This window comes from Watersipora subatra, chromosome 9, assembly GCF_963576615.1.
Source record: "Watersipora subatra chromosome 9, tzWatSuba1.1, whole genome shotgun sequence".
NCBI lineage: Eukaryota > Metazoa > Bryozoa > Gymnolaemata > Cheilostomatida > Watersiporidae > Watersipora > Watersipora subatra.
Genome location: NC_088716.1, coordinates 41879479 through 41895219, shown reverse-complemented (window position 1 = coordinate 41895219; position 15741 = coordinate 41879479). Strand labels below are relative to the sequence as shown.

Sequence of the window (15741 nt, the reverse complement as noted above, 5' to 3'; positions counted from 1 at the left end):
AACTTAAAAATGAAAAATTTACAGATTTCATCAATAACTTCTTTTCAAGTGGGGAGATTTAACTTTGACCTGTTGAGTTTTCACTTCTTTTCTATTTACTTTATTGCTCGAGAAGCTTTTTCTATGTTATGCTGTTGTGTGGCAACTATAAAATAATATACTTTCAGCGTAATGGGAATAACTTTCCTTCCGAAAACGCATCTATTTTTCTCGTGCGGGAAAGATGGAGCTATAAAACAATGGGATGCTGATACTTTTAATCACATAACAACTCTTAGCCCACGGCACCACGGAGAAGTCTTGGCACTGGCCAGTAGCCCGAGTGGAATGAGTCTAGCCAGCTCATCGCATGACAAGAGCATAAGGCTATGGGAAAAGTGTGAAGAAATACTGGTGCTTGAGGAGGAAAGGGAATTGGAACGAGAAAAAGAATTTAACATGGAGATGGAAAAGGAGGAAAATCCGGTGGTAAGTGGTTGTACCCTCACTATTACAGTGGCTTTAGTTACGCAACAATCCAGGTTGTACCCTCACTATTACAGTGGATTTAGTTATATGCAACAATCCAGGTTGTACCCTCACTATTACATTGGATTTAGTTATGCAACAATCCAGGTTGTACCTTCACTATTACAGTGGATTTAATTACGCAACAATACAGGTTGTACCTTCACTATTACAGTGGATTTAGTTATGCAACAATATGGGTTGTACCTTCACTATTACAGTGGATTTAGTTATGCAACAATACAGGTTGTACCCTCACTATTACAGTGGATTTAGTTATGCAACAATACAGGTTGTACCTTCACTATTACAGTGGATTTAGTTATGCAACAATACAGGTTGTATCCTCACTATTGCAGTGGATTTAGTTATGCAACAATCCAGGTTGTACCCTCACTATTACAGTGGATTTAGTTACGCAACAATACAGGTTGTACCCTCACTATTACAGTGGATTTAGTTATGCAACAATATGGGTTGTACCCTCACTATTACAGTGGATTTATTTAGGCAACAATCCAGGTTGTACCCTCACTATTACAGTGGATTTAGTTACGCAACAATACAGGTTGTACCCACGGGCTAGCCGGGTCACGCACTCAAGGATTTTCGCCACGCTCATACAAAACAAAAACAACAGGGTAGACACACTTTTCGCGATCTTCCACACGAATATTCAAAAATACTAATAGATGTCAATTCTATCGGCCAAACACAACCTACTAATGGATGAGCAACCTATTAATGTATCCGAATACCTCATATAAAATAAGCCAACCAGGTTACATAAAGGTTAATACCCACTTTATCTCTGGAAATATGCCTGCCCGCGGTTTTTGGCCAAGATTAACCAGGGTTCATCATACACCAAAATGTCTCTTACGGGTTCCGGAGGTAGTCCGTTATTTAACATTATCGGGTGGGTCCATTGTCCCCGTACCAAAACTTAAACTATTTTTAAGCCAACCAAATTCACGCGTTGAATAAATCATGAGCACGTAAATGAACTACCACTCCACTACTACAACTAGCGCGTAGGTATTGTATGCTGTTGTGATTAGCTTACATTGTGGCTTCTATTCGGGACAGGGTGTTTATATGGACGCCCGAACTTAATAAACAGAACGGGGTCCCTCCGGAACCCGTAGTAGACATTTTTGTGTATGATGAACCCTGGTTAATATTGGCCAAAAACCGCGGGCAGGCTTATTTCCAGAGATAAAGTGGGTATTAACCTTTATGTAAGCTGGTTGGCTTATTTTATATGAAGTATTCGGATACATTAATAGGTTGCTCATCCATTAGTAGGTTGTGTTTGGCCGATAGAATTGACATCTGTTAGTATTTTTGGATATTCGTGCGGAAGACCGCGAAAAGTGTGTCTACCCTGTTGTTTTTGTTTTGTATGAGCGTGGCGAAAATCCTTGAGTGCGTGACCCGGCTAGCCCGTGGTTTTACCCTGGCTATTACAGTGGATTTAGTTATGCAACAATCCAGGTTGTACTCTCACTATTACAGTGGATTTAGTTACGCAACAATACAGGTTTGCAAAAGCAGGGTTATGACCATTACGAAAAAAATTATTACTGCTCATTGATAAGTATTCACTGATGCTCAGCTGTAAAGTGCATTACAGTTGCAATAATTTTTTCTTTGATATCTATGTAGTTGCAATAGTAAAATGTCACAGCCATGCAGTACACAGTATAATTGCATTGCATACTTTTATTACTGCACAGTACACAGTATACATGTAGTACATCTATTTTCTAACGTGAAGTAAGCAGTATTGATGTAGGAGCGGTAATGGTTGCTGCACAATGTAGGTACTGCACAGATTGCTAGTACGCATTTTGCAGTGCTAAATGCCGAAGGAACTTTTGCATTAAACTGTACAGTACAGTACATTAAACATACAGGTCATTTTCATGAAAACGAATTACAAAATCAAGTATTTAGTTAACTTGGTTTTGCTGACCAGGCAGAAGGCGGACTGCCAGATTTGCCTTTTTCTGCAGTACCTTTTTATAGTAATGCTGACAGTGCTTCCGGTCTAGTCTATTGACTAGAACACAAATATATGTCCTGGGATCTGGGAAACTTCAATTTTTCCTTTGGGTTTGGGGATAACAGGGTTTTGTTAGTAGAAGTAGCATGTGTTCTTATCATCATACGACATTCTACCAAGTTCATCTGTTTTGTTGTTGACTACTTGCATCAGTTATCAAAAAGGTTTCTGTTCAAATCACATAGTAATGTGTAGGCGAAATAGGCAATCAAATTTCATATTGAATGACCTAAAGAAGCTGGCTAGATTTTTTATGCACTATTTCTGATAGGAAGAAAATTCTGAGACTGTTTCCATAGCTTCAGGTGTAGATAATTAAAGTGCCAAAAGTCTAATCTATTGCTAAAATGTGTGATTGATCTCATCGCAGGTATGAGGTTCTCACAATTATTTGTAGTTGCCAGGGGAAACAAGTGAGGAGATTGGCTTTGCTGGCAAGAAGACAGTTGAGTCCGTGAAAAGCACAGAACGAATTATGGATGCAGTGGAATTGTGGAGAAGCGAGAAAGATAAAGTTATTGTGAGTTCGGAGATATTAGGCTAGTCTTATTACCGATGCAATATTGTAGGACGAACAACTTCATTTTAATTAGTCATAGTCTACTCCTAAAATAATTTTTAAATAATTTGCATGTATGTGTTCTGGCAGTTACTGATTTTTTTTGTTTTCGAGGAAACCAAATCCTGGTCTACGTGATCAGCTACTGAGCTGAATTCCCTAAAGGTTGACTTGCAACAAAACTCACATTACAGTTATTTGGTATCAAAAGATTCACCATGTCTTACTCTGCTGTGTTGTAGATTCAAAATATGTGGAAATGTGATTACAAGCTCTTAAAAGCTCAAAAACGAACAGTTAATCGCCACCATCACGAAACCGTCATAGATTGGAATCAATTTATTTCTCTGACGTAGTCAAACCATTTGGTTATTGTTTTGACACGTGATGTTCTCACGTGAATTGAAAGGCCAATAAAAGGCTCAATATAAAACGTCTCGTAGCACTAGTTTATGACAAACACTTCGGGTTTTACCGAAGAGCCCGTATCACATATAGATGCTCACTACTTAACAGTTTTGTTTCGGCTTGGTCTAATCGTCTAGTCGTAATCTGATCATGTGACCCATACTTCCTGCCTGAATAATTTTTGCAACATTTTTCGACTATCACAGGTTACCAACAGGCTCGTCATATTTATCAGAGAATGATATGCACTCCTTCGAGCTAAGGTTAAAAAGTTAAACGAATTTTTACGGTAGGGTTTGAGATATCAGTGCTCAAAGTGACAGCATTACAACGATGATAAAACAGACGCGTAAGGACAATAGACATGGTTTTATTGAATACGTGAAGTATATTTGTGAAAATGTTTCAACGAATGAGGTTGCATGAAAGTGTAAACAGAAGCCATCTTGTTCAATTACGTCCCATTTGAGCCATTTTGAAAAGGGATTCTAATCTAAGGCAGTTTCATGATGGCGGCGATCAACTGATCGTTTTTGAGCTTTTAAGAGCTTGTAATCACATTTCCACGTATTTTGAATCTACAAAACAGCAGAGTAAGACATGGTGAATCTTTTGATACCAAATAACTGTGATGTGAATTTTGTTGCAAGTCAACCTTTGAGAGTGTATTTATAGCGAATACACTGATCCTTTTTAAGTAACGCTATGGCATTGTTACAATCTTTCAAAGTCAACAAAGCTTATATCTGATCATCTATATAAATCTCAGTTTGTGTGTAGCTCGGTTTGTCCAGCTATAGCTATTAAAAATTAAGAATGAAATAACCGTATCATGCTGGATTTGATCTCGGAACCTCCTGTTCGCCAGGCAAATATCTTACCAATATTTTCTACACGAGATTGCTGGATTCATTGGGCGATATATGTCGCTCTGTGGCTGAAAATATGCATAGCATTATTTTATGGCACAACGGCACTCGAGCTTGCTTTCACGGCTCTTATTAATAAGTGTTGCAACCCTAGCTTACTGAAATTAGCCAGTGGCACATTGCCGATTGCTATATTGAGTAGTCGCCAGAGAACGTTGTTGAGTAGTTGAGTAGTGACCGGTGATGTAGTTGCCTGCCACTTGGCAAGTGGCAGGCAACTACATTACCTATCATTGTTTATAAGCTGATTTTTAATACTCATGCAACGCCGAGCATTCCGCTAATTTCGTATGATTGTACAAAACCAAAGAAAGACATGCGAAATTTTCAGTTGCACTTAACCTGTAAATGACAGAACAACTGAGGCTTACAGTTCAGTTTTTTTGCCCATCTATTCTGATGGTTTTGGAGATATGAAACAGACCATTGATGAGGGACATTAGAATTCAATATCAAACGTCAAGAATCAAGACATAGTTTTTATAAGCCTGTTACTAGTGAGTTCAGATATTTCAAGTAGAAGTGGTCTTATGATAAATCTCACAAAGGGAAATGAGTAGTCATCGTGTATTGTATGAGAAGTTCTATTGGTAGATTATTGGCAACAATTGCTTCAATCAAACATAGATTGATAGCTGCCAATTATCAGGTGCATAGCAACTTGTGATTGGCTGTTTTTGTAGTAGCCGATTTGAGATGATGAAATTGTTCAGCAAATCTGTCTTTGTGTTCTTTTATTATCTTAGCCCTCATAGCCAGTGATCATCTGATCATATGATATTATTAGCTCACAGCTGTTGGTTACTAAATTCTCTATTAGTTACTGAGCTGTACTAGTTACTGAGCTGTACTGGTTACTGAGCTGTACAAGTTACTGAACTGTACTAGTTACTGAGCTGTACTAGTTACTGAGCTGTACTAGTTACTGAGCTGTAGTAGTCACTGAGCTGTACTAGTTACTGAGCTGTAGTAGTTACTGAGCTGTACAAGTTACTGAGCTGTACTAGTTACTGAGCTGTACTAGTTACTGAGCTGTACTAGTTACTGAGCTGTACTAGTTACTGAGCTGTACTAGTTACTGAGCTGTAGTAGTCACTGAGCTGTACTAGTTACTGAGCTGTAGTAGTTACTGAGCTGTACAAGTTACTGAGCTGTACTAGTTACTGAGCTGTACTAATTACTGAGCTGTACAAGTTACTGAGCTGTACTGGTTACTGAGCTGTATTAGTTACTGAGCTGTACTAGTTACTGAGCTGTACTGGTTACTGAGCTGTACTAGTTACTGAGCTGTAGTAGTTACTGAGCTGTACTAGTTACTGAACTGTACTAGTTACGGAACTGTACTAGTTACTGAGCTGTACTAGTTACTGAGGTGTACTAGTTACTGAGCTGTACTAGTTACTGAACTGTACTAGTTACTGAGCTGTACTAGTTACTGAGGTGTACTAGTTACTGAGGTGTACTAGTTACTGAGGTGTACTAGTTACTGAGGTGTACTAGTTACTGAGCTGTACTAGTTACTGAGGTGTACTAGTTACTGAGCTGTACTAGTTACTGAGGTGTACTAGTTACTGAGCTGTACTAGTTACTGAGCTGTACTAGTTACTGAGGTGTACTAGTTACTGAGGTGTACTAGTTACTGAGCTGTACTAGTTACTGAGGTGTACTAGTTACTGAGCTGTACTAGTTACTGAGGTGTACTAGTTACTGAGCTGTACTAGTTACTGAGGTGTACTAGTTACTGAGGTGTACTAGTTACTGAGGTGTACTAGTTACTGAAGATAAAACAATTTATAAAATAAAAGTCAACATAAAAGTTTGTAAATCAAAGCTAACAATAGTCAAACTTCTACATTCAAAGTTAATTTGGTCCTACATTTGCTTCGTATGTCAAAATTGTCACAAGTTGGAGGCCAGAACAATGATAAATACTTAAAGTAATTATGTGTATCATTAAAACAAATACATTACATGAAACTATGTAAAACTTTACACGTAAAGCTTAATATATATGCAAAAACAAAATTAGTAAAATAATAACCAGTAAAAAGTGCTTCTATTGCTATTTTATTCTACAAGTCAATTGACATTTTAAACTTTATATCAATATTAACTGTGCTATTCGGCCTTGCCCGTGTATTAAAAATCAGCTTATAAACAATGAGAGGTTATGAAAGCTGCCTGTCACTTGCTAGTAGCCTGGTACATTGTCAATGGATAGTTTGAGTAAGCTTACTAATAAGAGCTACGGCTTCTAAGCTTCCCAAAGCGTAACGTATTTGCTCCCACACAGCGACATATATCGCCTAGCAAATCTATCAAGCTTGTGTGGCTTAGTTAGTAAGTCAGCCAGGCTAGTGGAGGGGAGATTCCGAGATCAAATCTTCTGCTTTACGGATTTTTTAATAAAAGATTTTAATAGCTATAGCTGTACATATACGATGACGAACACACACTTTGAGAATTATACATATAGATAATCATAATATTTCGTTTTCAGCAATGATTTTATGTTAGAACAAAAACCCAGTCTAGTAGACAAAGACACTTGTGATGCAAGCTACAAACTGTGACATAATGCAGTCATTTTTTTGGCAAACACAGACTTGTACGAACGTGTAGACGAAACGACGACTTGCACGAACGTGAGACAAAAGCACTTCTGTTGGCTGCTATTCTTAAACATTTTCCTCATCTAGCGGCCATGCTGCGTTGTTTTGATTATCCAACATGGCAGACAATAATAACGCAAGTTTATGCAGATTATTTAAAATACCAAAAAGTCTGTGATGTATTTATACGTCCCGCATTAACTTCAAAGCCAGGGTTATAGAATTTCACCAATAGGCTTGCGTGTACATTATGTCTTGTGGAGCACTTTTGCAAGAAATTCTCCCTTAAAAAATGTATCTATTCCCGAAAGTCGTCTGTCTTTCACATTTGCTTACAAAAATTCGATGCTTCGAGAAATTTTAAACATATTGTGCTGAAATGTATGTTGAGAAATGTACTCTGTATGTTGAGACATTTGCTCAAATTTTCTATGGTATGTTTAGGTAGTCGGTGAGTAGAGGTTTTAATATAAATACTTTAGTTGCACATACTACTATTATTATCATCATATCAACCCTACAGATTTTATATAGTTGACCTTTTATATTTAGCAAGGGGAGGAAGACCTCCATCCCCTCCTGAGGGCCTGTAATGTCAGATCTCCTGTAGAATACGTGTTGGAGGTTCTAAAGAAAGTGAAGCCAAGGTGTGTGTAACTATAGGGTACAACATACTTCTCTCCTGATCTGACGATGCCAAATCGAAATTTTATTTGCTTTCACACTGTGGTTGTTAGGTTTAGAAACTTGTTTGACTGGCAGCAACAGTCTTTAGTTCTCCCAGCATAGAGTTTGTGTACATGATTAGCGGTAAGTCTGGTGATGCCCAGGATTTCTTTCATCGTCAATCAGATAGCCTGCAGGTGGGTGTTTGAGAGGACAATTCCCAGGAACCAGACTGACTTTTGAAGCCATATACTTTTTGTGACCTCATAGAAGGAATGGAACATATGTGTGTAAGTCTCGATGAAATCGGGACCAAGAAGTTGTGCGTTTTCATTGGACTAAACGCATAGTCTTTGGTTTGATTTCATCCAGACTTGCCTGTTAATGTTCATGTTGGTTAAAGGTTTACTTGCAACAAAATTCAAATTACAGTTATTTGGTATCGAAAGGTTCACCATGTCTTACTCTGCTGTGTTGTAGATGCCAAATATGTGGAAATGTGATTACAAGCTTTTACAAGCTCAAAAACGAACAGTTAATCGCACCCATCACAAAAACGCCATAGTTTAAAATCTCTTTATTTGGCTGACGTACTCCAACGGTTTGGTTATTGTTTTGACACGTGATGTTGTCACATGAATTAAAAGGCTCGATATAAAACGTCTCGCAGCATTATTTTATGACAAATACTTCTGGTTCTACCGGAAAGCCCGTATCAAATATAAATGCTCGCTACTTTACAGTATCATTTCAGCCTGGTCTAATCATCTAGTCATAATCTGATCATGTGACCCATACGTTCTGCCAAATCGCGCGAACAGTTCCTGCAGCAATTTTCGACTATCGCAGGTGACCAACAGGTTTCTCATGTTCATCAGAGGATGATATGCACTTCTTCGAGCTTAAGTTAAAAAATTAAACGAATCTTTACGGTAGGCTTTGAGATATCAGTAGTCAAATGACAGCTTTACAATTATCATTAAATAAATGCATAAGGACAATAGACATGGTTTTATTGAATGCCTGAAGTATATTTGTGAAAATATTTCGATGAATAAGGTTGCATGAAAGTGTAAACAGAAGCCATCTTGTTCAACTACATCCCGTTTGAGCCGCTTTGGAAATGGATTCCAGACAACGGCGTTTTCGTGATGGCTGCGATTAACTGTTCGTTTTTAGCTTTTAAAGGTTGTCTTGCAACCAAATTCACATTGCAGTTATTTGATATCAACAGATTCACCATGTCTTGCTCTGCTGTGTTGAAAGGTGCAAAATATTTGGAAATGTTAATCACAGCCATCACGAAAATGCCATAGACTGGAAACTATTTCCAAAGTGGCTCAAATGGGACGTAGTTGAACAAGATGGCTTCTGTTTACACTTTCATGCAACCTCATTCGTCGAAATATTTTCACAAATATTCTTCACGCATGCAATCAAACCATGTCTATTGTCCTTATGCGTCTATTTCATCATCATTGTAATGCTGTCACTTTGAGCACTGATATCTCAAAACCTACCGTAAAAATTCGTTTAATTTTTTAACCTTTGCTCGAAGAAGTGCATATCATCCTCTGATGAACATGAGAAGCCTGTTCGTCACCTGCGATAGTCGAAAATTGTTGCAGAAACTGTTCGCCCCATTTGGCAGAAAGTATGGGTCACTTGATCAGATTACGACTAGATGATTAGACCAGGCTGAAACGATACTGTGAAGTAGTGAGCATTTATATTTTATATGGGCTTTCCGGTAGGACCCGAAGTATTTGTCATAAACTAGTGCTACGAGACATTTTATATCGAGCCTTTGATTGGCCTTTAATTTCACGTAATAACATTAAGTGTCAAAACAATAACCAAACTGTTGGAGTAGGTCAGCCAAATAAAGAGATTCCAAACTACGGCGTTTTTGTGATGTCTGCGATTAACTGTTCGTTTTTGAGCTTTTAAGAGCTTGTAATCACATATCCACATATTTTGCACCTACAACACAGCAGAGTAAGACATGGTGAATTTGTTGATATCAAATAACTGTAATGTGAATTTTGTTGCAAGTCAACCTTTAATGCTCATGTCTGTTCCAGATTTGTCTGTTAATTTTCATGTCCGTTCCAGACTTACCTGTTAATAAACAGACACGCAATAACAGAGTGTGATTTATTAACAAAGAATATGCTCAGCATACATTCCATACTCACTAGGAGAGCTTATTAGGACTCTGATAGTCTTCTAACCGTCATGAAAAACTTAACAATTGTCATTTCAGCCATGTTCTTTCATGTCTTTCCAGTACTGGGTAAGCTCGAATTGTATTCAATTGTTTTGCTAGTGAGCTTGAGGAATCTCTTCTTGTGATGCCCTTCACCTTTGCTGTCGACCTACTCAAGATTCTAGATGTTTTAGTGAGGCAGAAAAAATCTGTAGAACTGGTTTCTAAATGTCTCCTCTTTCTCATGAGGTATGCTTATTATTTCTTAAATTCTGTCCCGTCTAAAAATGAGACATGCTGTCTTGGTCAGCACTGTACTGCCATGTTAGAGTATCTATTATTTGTTATTGATACTTTAGAGTTTATTGACTGCATGCAGTTTGCTTCATGGTTCATTGGTGAAGTACTCACGGCCTCATAGGCTAGTTTTCAGTAAGTGTGACTATATTTAACACAAGAGGAATACCTGGCGTTGCCCAGGTAATAAAAAGTTTTACACAGAAAGTTTATTTTTATTTAACATATAACAACGGTTACTATTCTAATTTTCAAACTTTATATCATGAGAAAAGTGTTTTGAGCAGTGCAAATAAATTCAGAGAAAAATAAAACAACTAAAGGTTTTTAAACTTTTCAAATGACAGACAAACTTTGATTTTGATATATATAGATTCAGTTCCTCTAGGACAGGGGTCGGCAACCTGCGGTCTCGAGCCGCATGCGGCTCTTTCATCCCCTCACCGCGGCTCCCTCTGACTTTGGAATTTTCTCCTTTTATCACCATATGCCAAGTAATTCATAACAATACAGAAGTTTTATCACTCAATTTTGTAATATAATTTTAAAAATGGTGAGTATGGTGATAAATCAAACATTGTCGCTTGTTAAGCGTCGTTATTTACATTATGTTGTATTATTAGTACCTTATCACATGATCGTTACGTGACTGTAACATAAAAGTACCGAAAAACGTACTAGCGGGTTTGCGCGGAAAGTCAGATCGCTACGAGATACCTCCTGATATTATGTCAACGAACTGGATTAATTAAACAATTAGAATTTAGTAAGGCTGGCCAGCTACTTAGGTCTGCAATATCGTCAACAACACTACTGACAAACATCAACAACACTAATATAGGTAGTACACTTCATAACAATTTATGCGCCAATAAAACCACCGAAATTATTTTATTGTTCTTTGTAAAAGTGTAATTTTGTTTTCTCAGCAATTAAATCATTATACATGCCACAACTTTACGTTTTATGATGTAAACATTGTATAAAAACATTAAAAGCTAAACAAAAAAGTTACATGTGGTATTTATATGTTTTTTAATTTGAAATATGAAAGGGGGTTTGTGGCTCCCACTGCGTTCTTTCCTGTGGAAAACGGGTCCAAATGGCTCTTTGAGTGGAAAAGGTTGCCGACCCCTGCTCTAGGACAAACAATTTTTAGTTAAATCATTGTTGCAGTCAGTGAAAAGTGGTAACCGTTGATCAGATAACCAGTGTTATACATAGAACAGATAACAATGGTTATATACTTGGATCAGATAACAAATCTTGTACATAGTGCAGATACCAATGGGTATATAGTTGGATCAGATAACAAGTGGTATACATAGAACAGATAACAGTGGTTATATACTTGGATCAGATAACAAGTGGTATACATAGAACAGATACCAATTGTTATATACTTGTATCAGATAACAAGTGTTACACATAAAGCAGATAACAATGGTTATATACCTAGATCAGATAATGAGTGTTTGTGCGCATATCTGTTAAAGTGTTAGCCATTGATTAGATAACGAGTGTTAGATACTTGGATCACATGAAATGTGTTATTGGTGGGTTAGATTGCAAGTGTTATGCAGTGAAACCTCTATTTATAGAAGCCTCTACATATCAAATTTTCAAGTTATGAAACAACTTTTGGGTAGAAATTCTGTTTCGATATACCAAAAATATTTCTAGATACACAAGGCCAAAGGCATTTTGTACTTTGGTCCATTTGTGTCGTCCCTTGGTCTGTTTGCTTCCCGTGGGTATGACTTAGGACGCGTCTCACTCAGTTTTTTGTTTTGCTAGCAAAAGTCAGTAAATGACAAGTGTTCTATTTTTATTCGTTGTATAATTTGGAAGTATCATGTACAGGGGACGACAACTTTAATTTGTAGCAGTTCAAGTTTTGCGTATAATACCAGTTCATGCTGATGTAAATAAATTTTTCTACATATGCTTTTGAAAACATTTATTCTGAGCAAAACCAAGACAACACCCCCCCCCCCCCCCCGCTTCAGACCACAATCCTCTAACTTCTCGTGGTTTTTTCTTAGCCTTGTCTAGGTGGCCAACGCCAAAGGTAAACAAGCAAAAACTGTTCGTAGTTTTTTTCATTACAGTAGACGCTCTTACAACGTAAATAATCCATTCCAGAAACGTTTATGTTATGAAGATTTTACGTTATACGAACAGTAAAATACATATAAATTGCCTAATCTGTTCCAATATCTTTCCAAACTCACCCATTTGACCAATAGAAAGAAAAAAACTAGACTTCACTTTTTAAGCTTTTTGCCTTTATCTTAACTGTAATGTTATTAGTTTGCATCAACAACTTGTCTCCTTTTTCTGATCAATTTCGCTGGTTTTATAGACTATGATTGCAACAATTTTACATTGAGTTATGGGATTGCACATATTTGGTGTCCATTTACAACGATTTGTTCATTTTTTTAGAAAGCACAGTCTATTCTGGAAAGTAAAACTAATAACTAATATTTTATGCGCCTACAATAAAGCAAAACAAAAATATATTTTACTATAAAAAGAGCGAAGTCTATTTGTTCGTCGTTTATTTGTGTCCAGGGGTCAAGGTTAGGATCTGGATCTGGATCTGGATGATGTTTAGTCCCTAGAGCCTCATGAGAAGCAAGAAAGGGACCCTCCGATCCACGGGCTAGCCGGGTCACGCAAGATTTTCGCCATGCACATAAAAAACAAAAACAACAGGGTAGACACACTTTTCGCGGTCTTCCGCACGAGTATTCAAAAATACGAACATATGTCAATTCTATCGGCCAAACACAACCTACTAATGGATGAGCAACCTATTAATGTATCCGAATATCTCATATAAAATAAGCCAACCATATTACATAATGGTTAATACCCACTTTTTCTCTGGAAATATGCCTGCCCGCGGTTTTTGGCCAAGAATAACCAGAGTTCATTATACACCAAAATGTTTCTCACGGGTTCCGGAGGTAGTCCGTACTGTAAATTAAGTTCGGGTGTCCATATAAAGACCCGGCTCCAAATGAAGGCTACAACATAAGCCAATCACAACACAGTTCAACAACCATACAATACCCAAATGCTCGTCCGCTTGAATTTACCGCAAACTCTGTTTTGACCGCAGTTGAATTTGATTGGCTTAAAAATAGTTTATGTTTTGGTACGGGAGCAATGGACCCACCCGATAATGCCAATAACGGGCTACCTCCGGATCCCGTGAGAAACATTTTGGTGTATAATGAACTCTGGTTATTCTTGGCCAAAAACCGCGGGCAGGCATATTTCCAGAGAAAAAGTGGGTATTAACCATTATGTAACATGGTTGGCTTATTTTATATGAGGTATTCGGATACATTAATAGGTTGCTCATCTATTAGTAGGTTGTGTTTAGCCGATAGAATTGACATCTGTTAGTATTTTTGAATATTCGTGCGGAAGACCGCGAAAAGTGTGTCTACCCTGTTGTTTTTATTTTGTATATGCGTGGCGAAAATCTTGCGTGACCCGGCTAGCCCGTGCTCCGATCGCTAGGTCTTTTTTTTTTTTTTAAAAGATAACTTTCAGCAATACTCCCAACTCATGAAATTCAGATTGGTAGACCGACGCTGTAACACCTCAACAAATGATCGCCTTAAAGTATTTATTAACGATTGCGCAGCTACATGTTCACCGTTTTGTCGACACATCTGACGATCTATTACATCGAACTAAATATCCTGAAAGTTGTGTATAATAGATATAATGCTGTAGGTACGTCGTTTTTTTCTCATAAGTGCGGCGAGATATGTTACCATTCAAATTAAAATTGAGAAGTTGCTCCTACTTGACACTTTACGTTATACGGAATTTTTTACATAGTACGAAGCAAAACCTTTGCATACATTTTTTATGCTATCTGGAATTTATGTTATAGGAGGTATACGTTCTAGAGCATCTACTGTGTATGGTTTTTTCTCTTTTTGATGAGTTATTATGTAGCATTATAATTCAAACATGTATTTGTTACAGGTTTTAACCATTTTATGTATTTATAATTAATACAAATGTTGTATCTGAGTTTTGTGGATCATTTTTATGATAAAATCGGTAGATTGTATTAAAAAATACGAAAAATTTTGCTTACGAAACTTCCTTCGGAATTAATTGCTTTCGTAACCAGGGTATCCTGTACATTCATCATTTCTAGTCCGGGAAATGATTTTAGTACTAAAATCTACTCTCATACATTTAATGAGAAATATGATATGTGTGCTTATCAGAAGACAAGTGTTATATGATTCCATGACAAACATGAAATATTGATGAAATGACAAGTGTTATGTATTTATATAAATGTTATTTATCAGATGTCTAATGTTATAGATAGATACATCAGTAGACAAGTGATTTACATAGATGCGATGCATTACGTATTATCAAGGCAACAAATCGTACTAGATACCAGGCTCCATTTTACGCTAGCTACTTGTTGATCCCTATACTGTGTTATTAATTTGTACGTGCATATTCATACAACTTGTTAAGTAACAAATTACTAATTGCTGCTAATTTCTGTAGTTGTGTTTGCGCTGATGTTTTTTCTTTTCTCAATATTTGTGCTTAGATGATCTTTGAGGAAGTTGATATGAATTCTGCCATGTTTCAGGATTCATCATAACCAGATAACATCTAATGAAATGCTTCTCTCAACAGTTGACAGATTGAAAGACTCGAGTACATCTATTGCCCAAGAATATAAGGTAGGCAGAGACCTTTCATCGCTTTTGCTTTCACCACTCATTCCTGGGATCTTTCAAAGTTCACATGTGATGATAATGAGCAATTTTGTCAAAGGGGCTTTGGTGTGTAAATTAATTGAAGTTAAATAGGCAGGACTATTGAATGCATTTAACTAGAAAAAGAAAGACTACATATATTGATACTACTAGTAGTAGTAGAGACTATTCAATATATTGATACTAGCAGTAGTAGAGACTATTCAATATATTGATACTAGCAGTAGTAGAGACTATTCAATATATTGATACTAGCAGTAGTAGAGACTATTCAATATATTGATACTAGTAGTAGAGACTATTCAATATATTGATACTAGCAGTAGTAGAGACTATTCAATATATTGATACTAGTAGTAGTAGAGACTATTCGATATATTGATACTAGTAGTAGTGGAGACTATTCAATATATTGATACTAGTAGAGACTATTCAATATATTGATACTAGCCGTAGTAGAGACTATTCAATATATTGATACTAGTAGTAGTAGAGACTATTCGATATATTGATACTAGTAGTAGTAGAGACTATTCGATATATTGATACTAGTAGAGACTATTCAATATATTGATACTAGCAGTAGTAGAGACTATTCAATATATTGATACTAGTAGTAGTAGAGACTATTCGATATATTGATACTAATAGTAGTAGAGACTATTCAATATATTGATACTAGTAGTAGTAGAGACTATTCGATAT

At 36.8% G+C, this 15741-nt stretch overlaps 1 protein-coding gene across 1 annotated transcript in view; it reads left to right on the top strand.

The window, feature by feature from the left end:
- LOC137403674 (WD repeat-containing protein 3-like) overlaps positions 1-15741 on the top strand; it is a 33703-nt gene that overhangs the window by 16492 nt on the left and 1470 nt on the right. The window contains exons 13-17 of the mRNA XM_068089673.1: positions 168-468; positions 2973-3095; positions 7636-7730; positions 10079-10207; positions 14907-15000. Coding sequence (XP_067945774.1) covers positions 168-468; positions 2973-3095; positions 7636-7730; positions 10079-10207; positions 14907-15000 — 742 coding nt within the window. The remainder of the gene's footprint in view (positions 1-167; positions 469-2972; positions 3096-7635; positions 7731-10078; positions 10208-14906; positions 15001-15741) is intronic.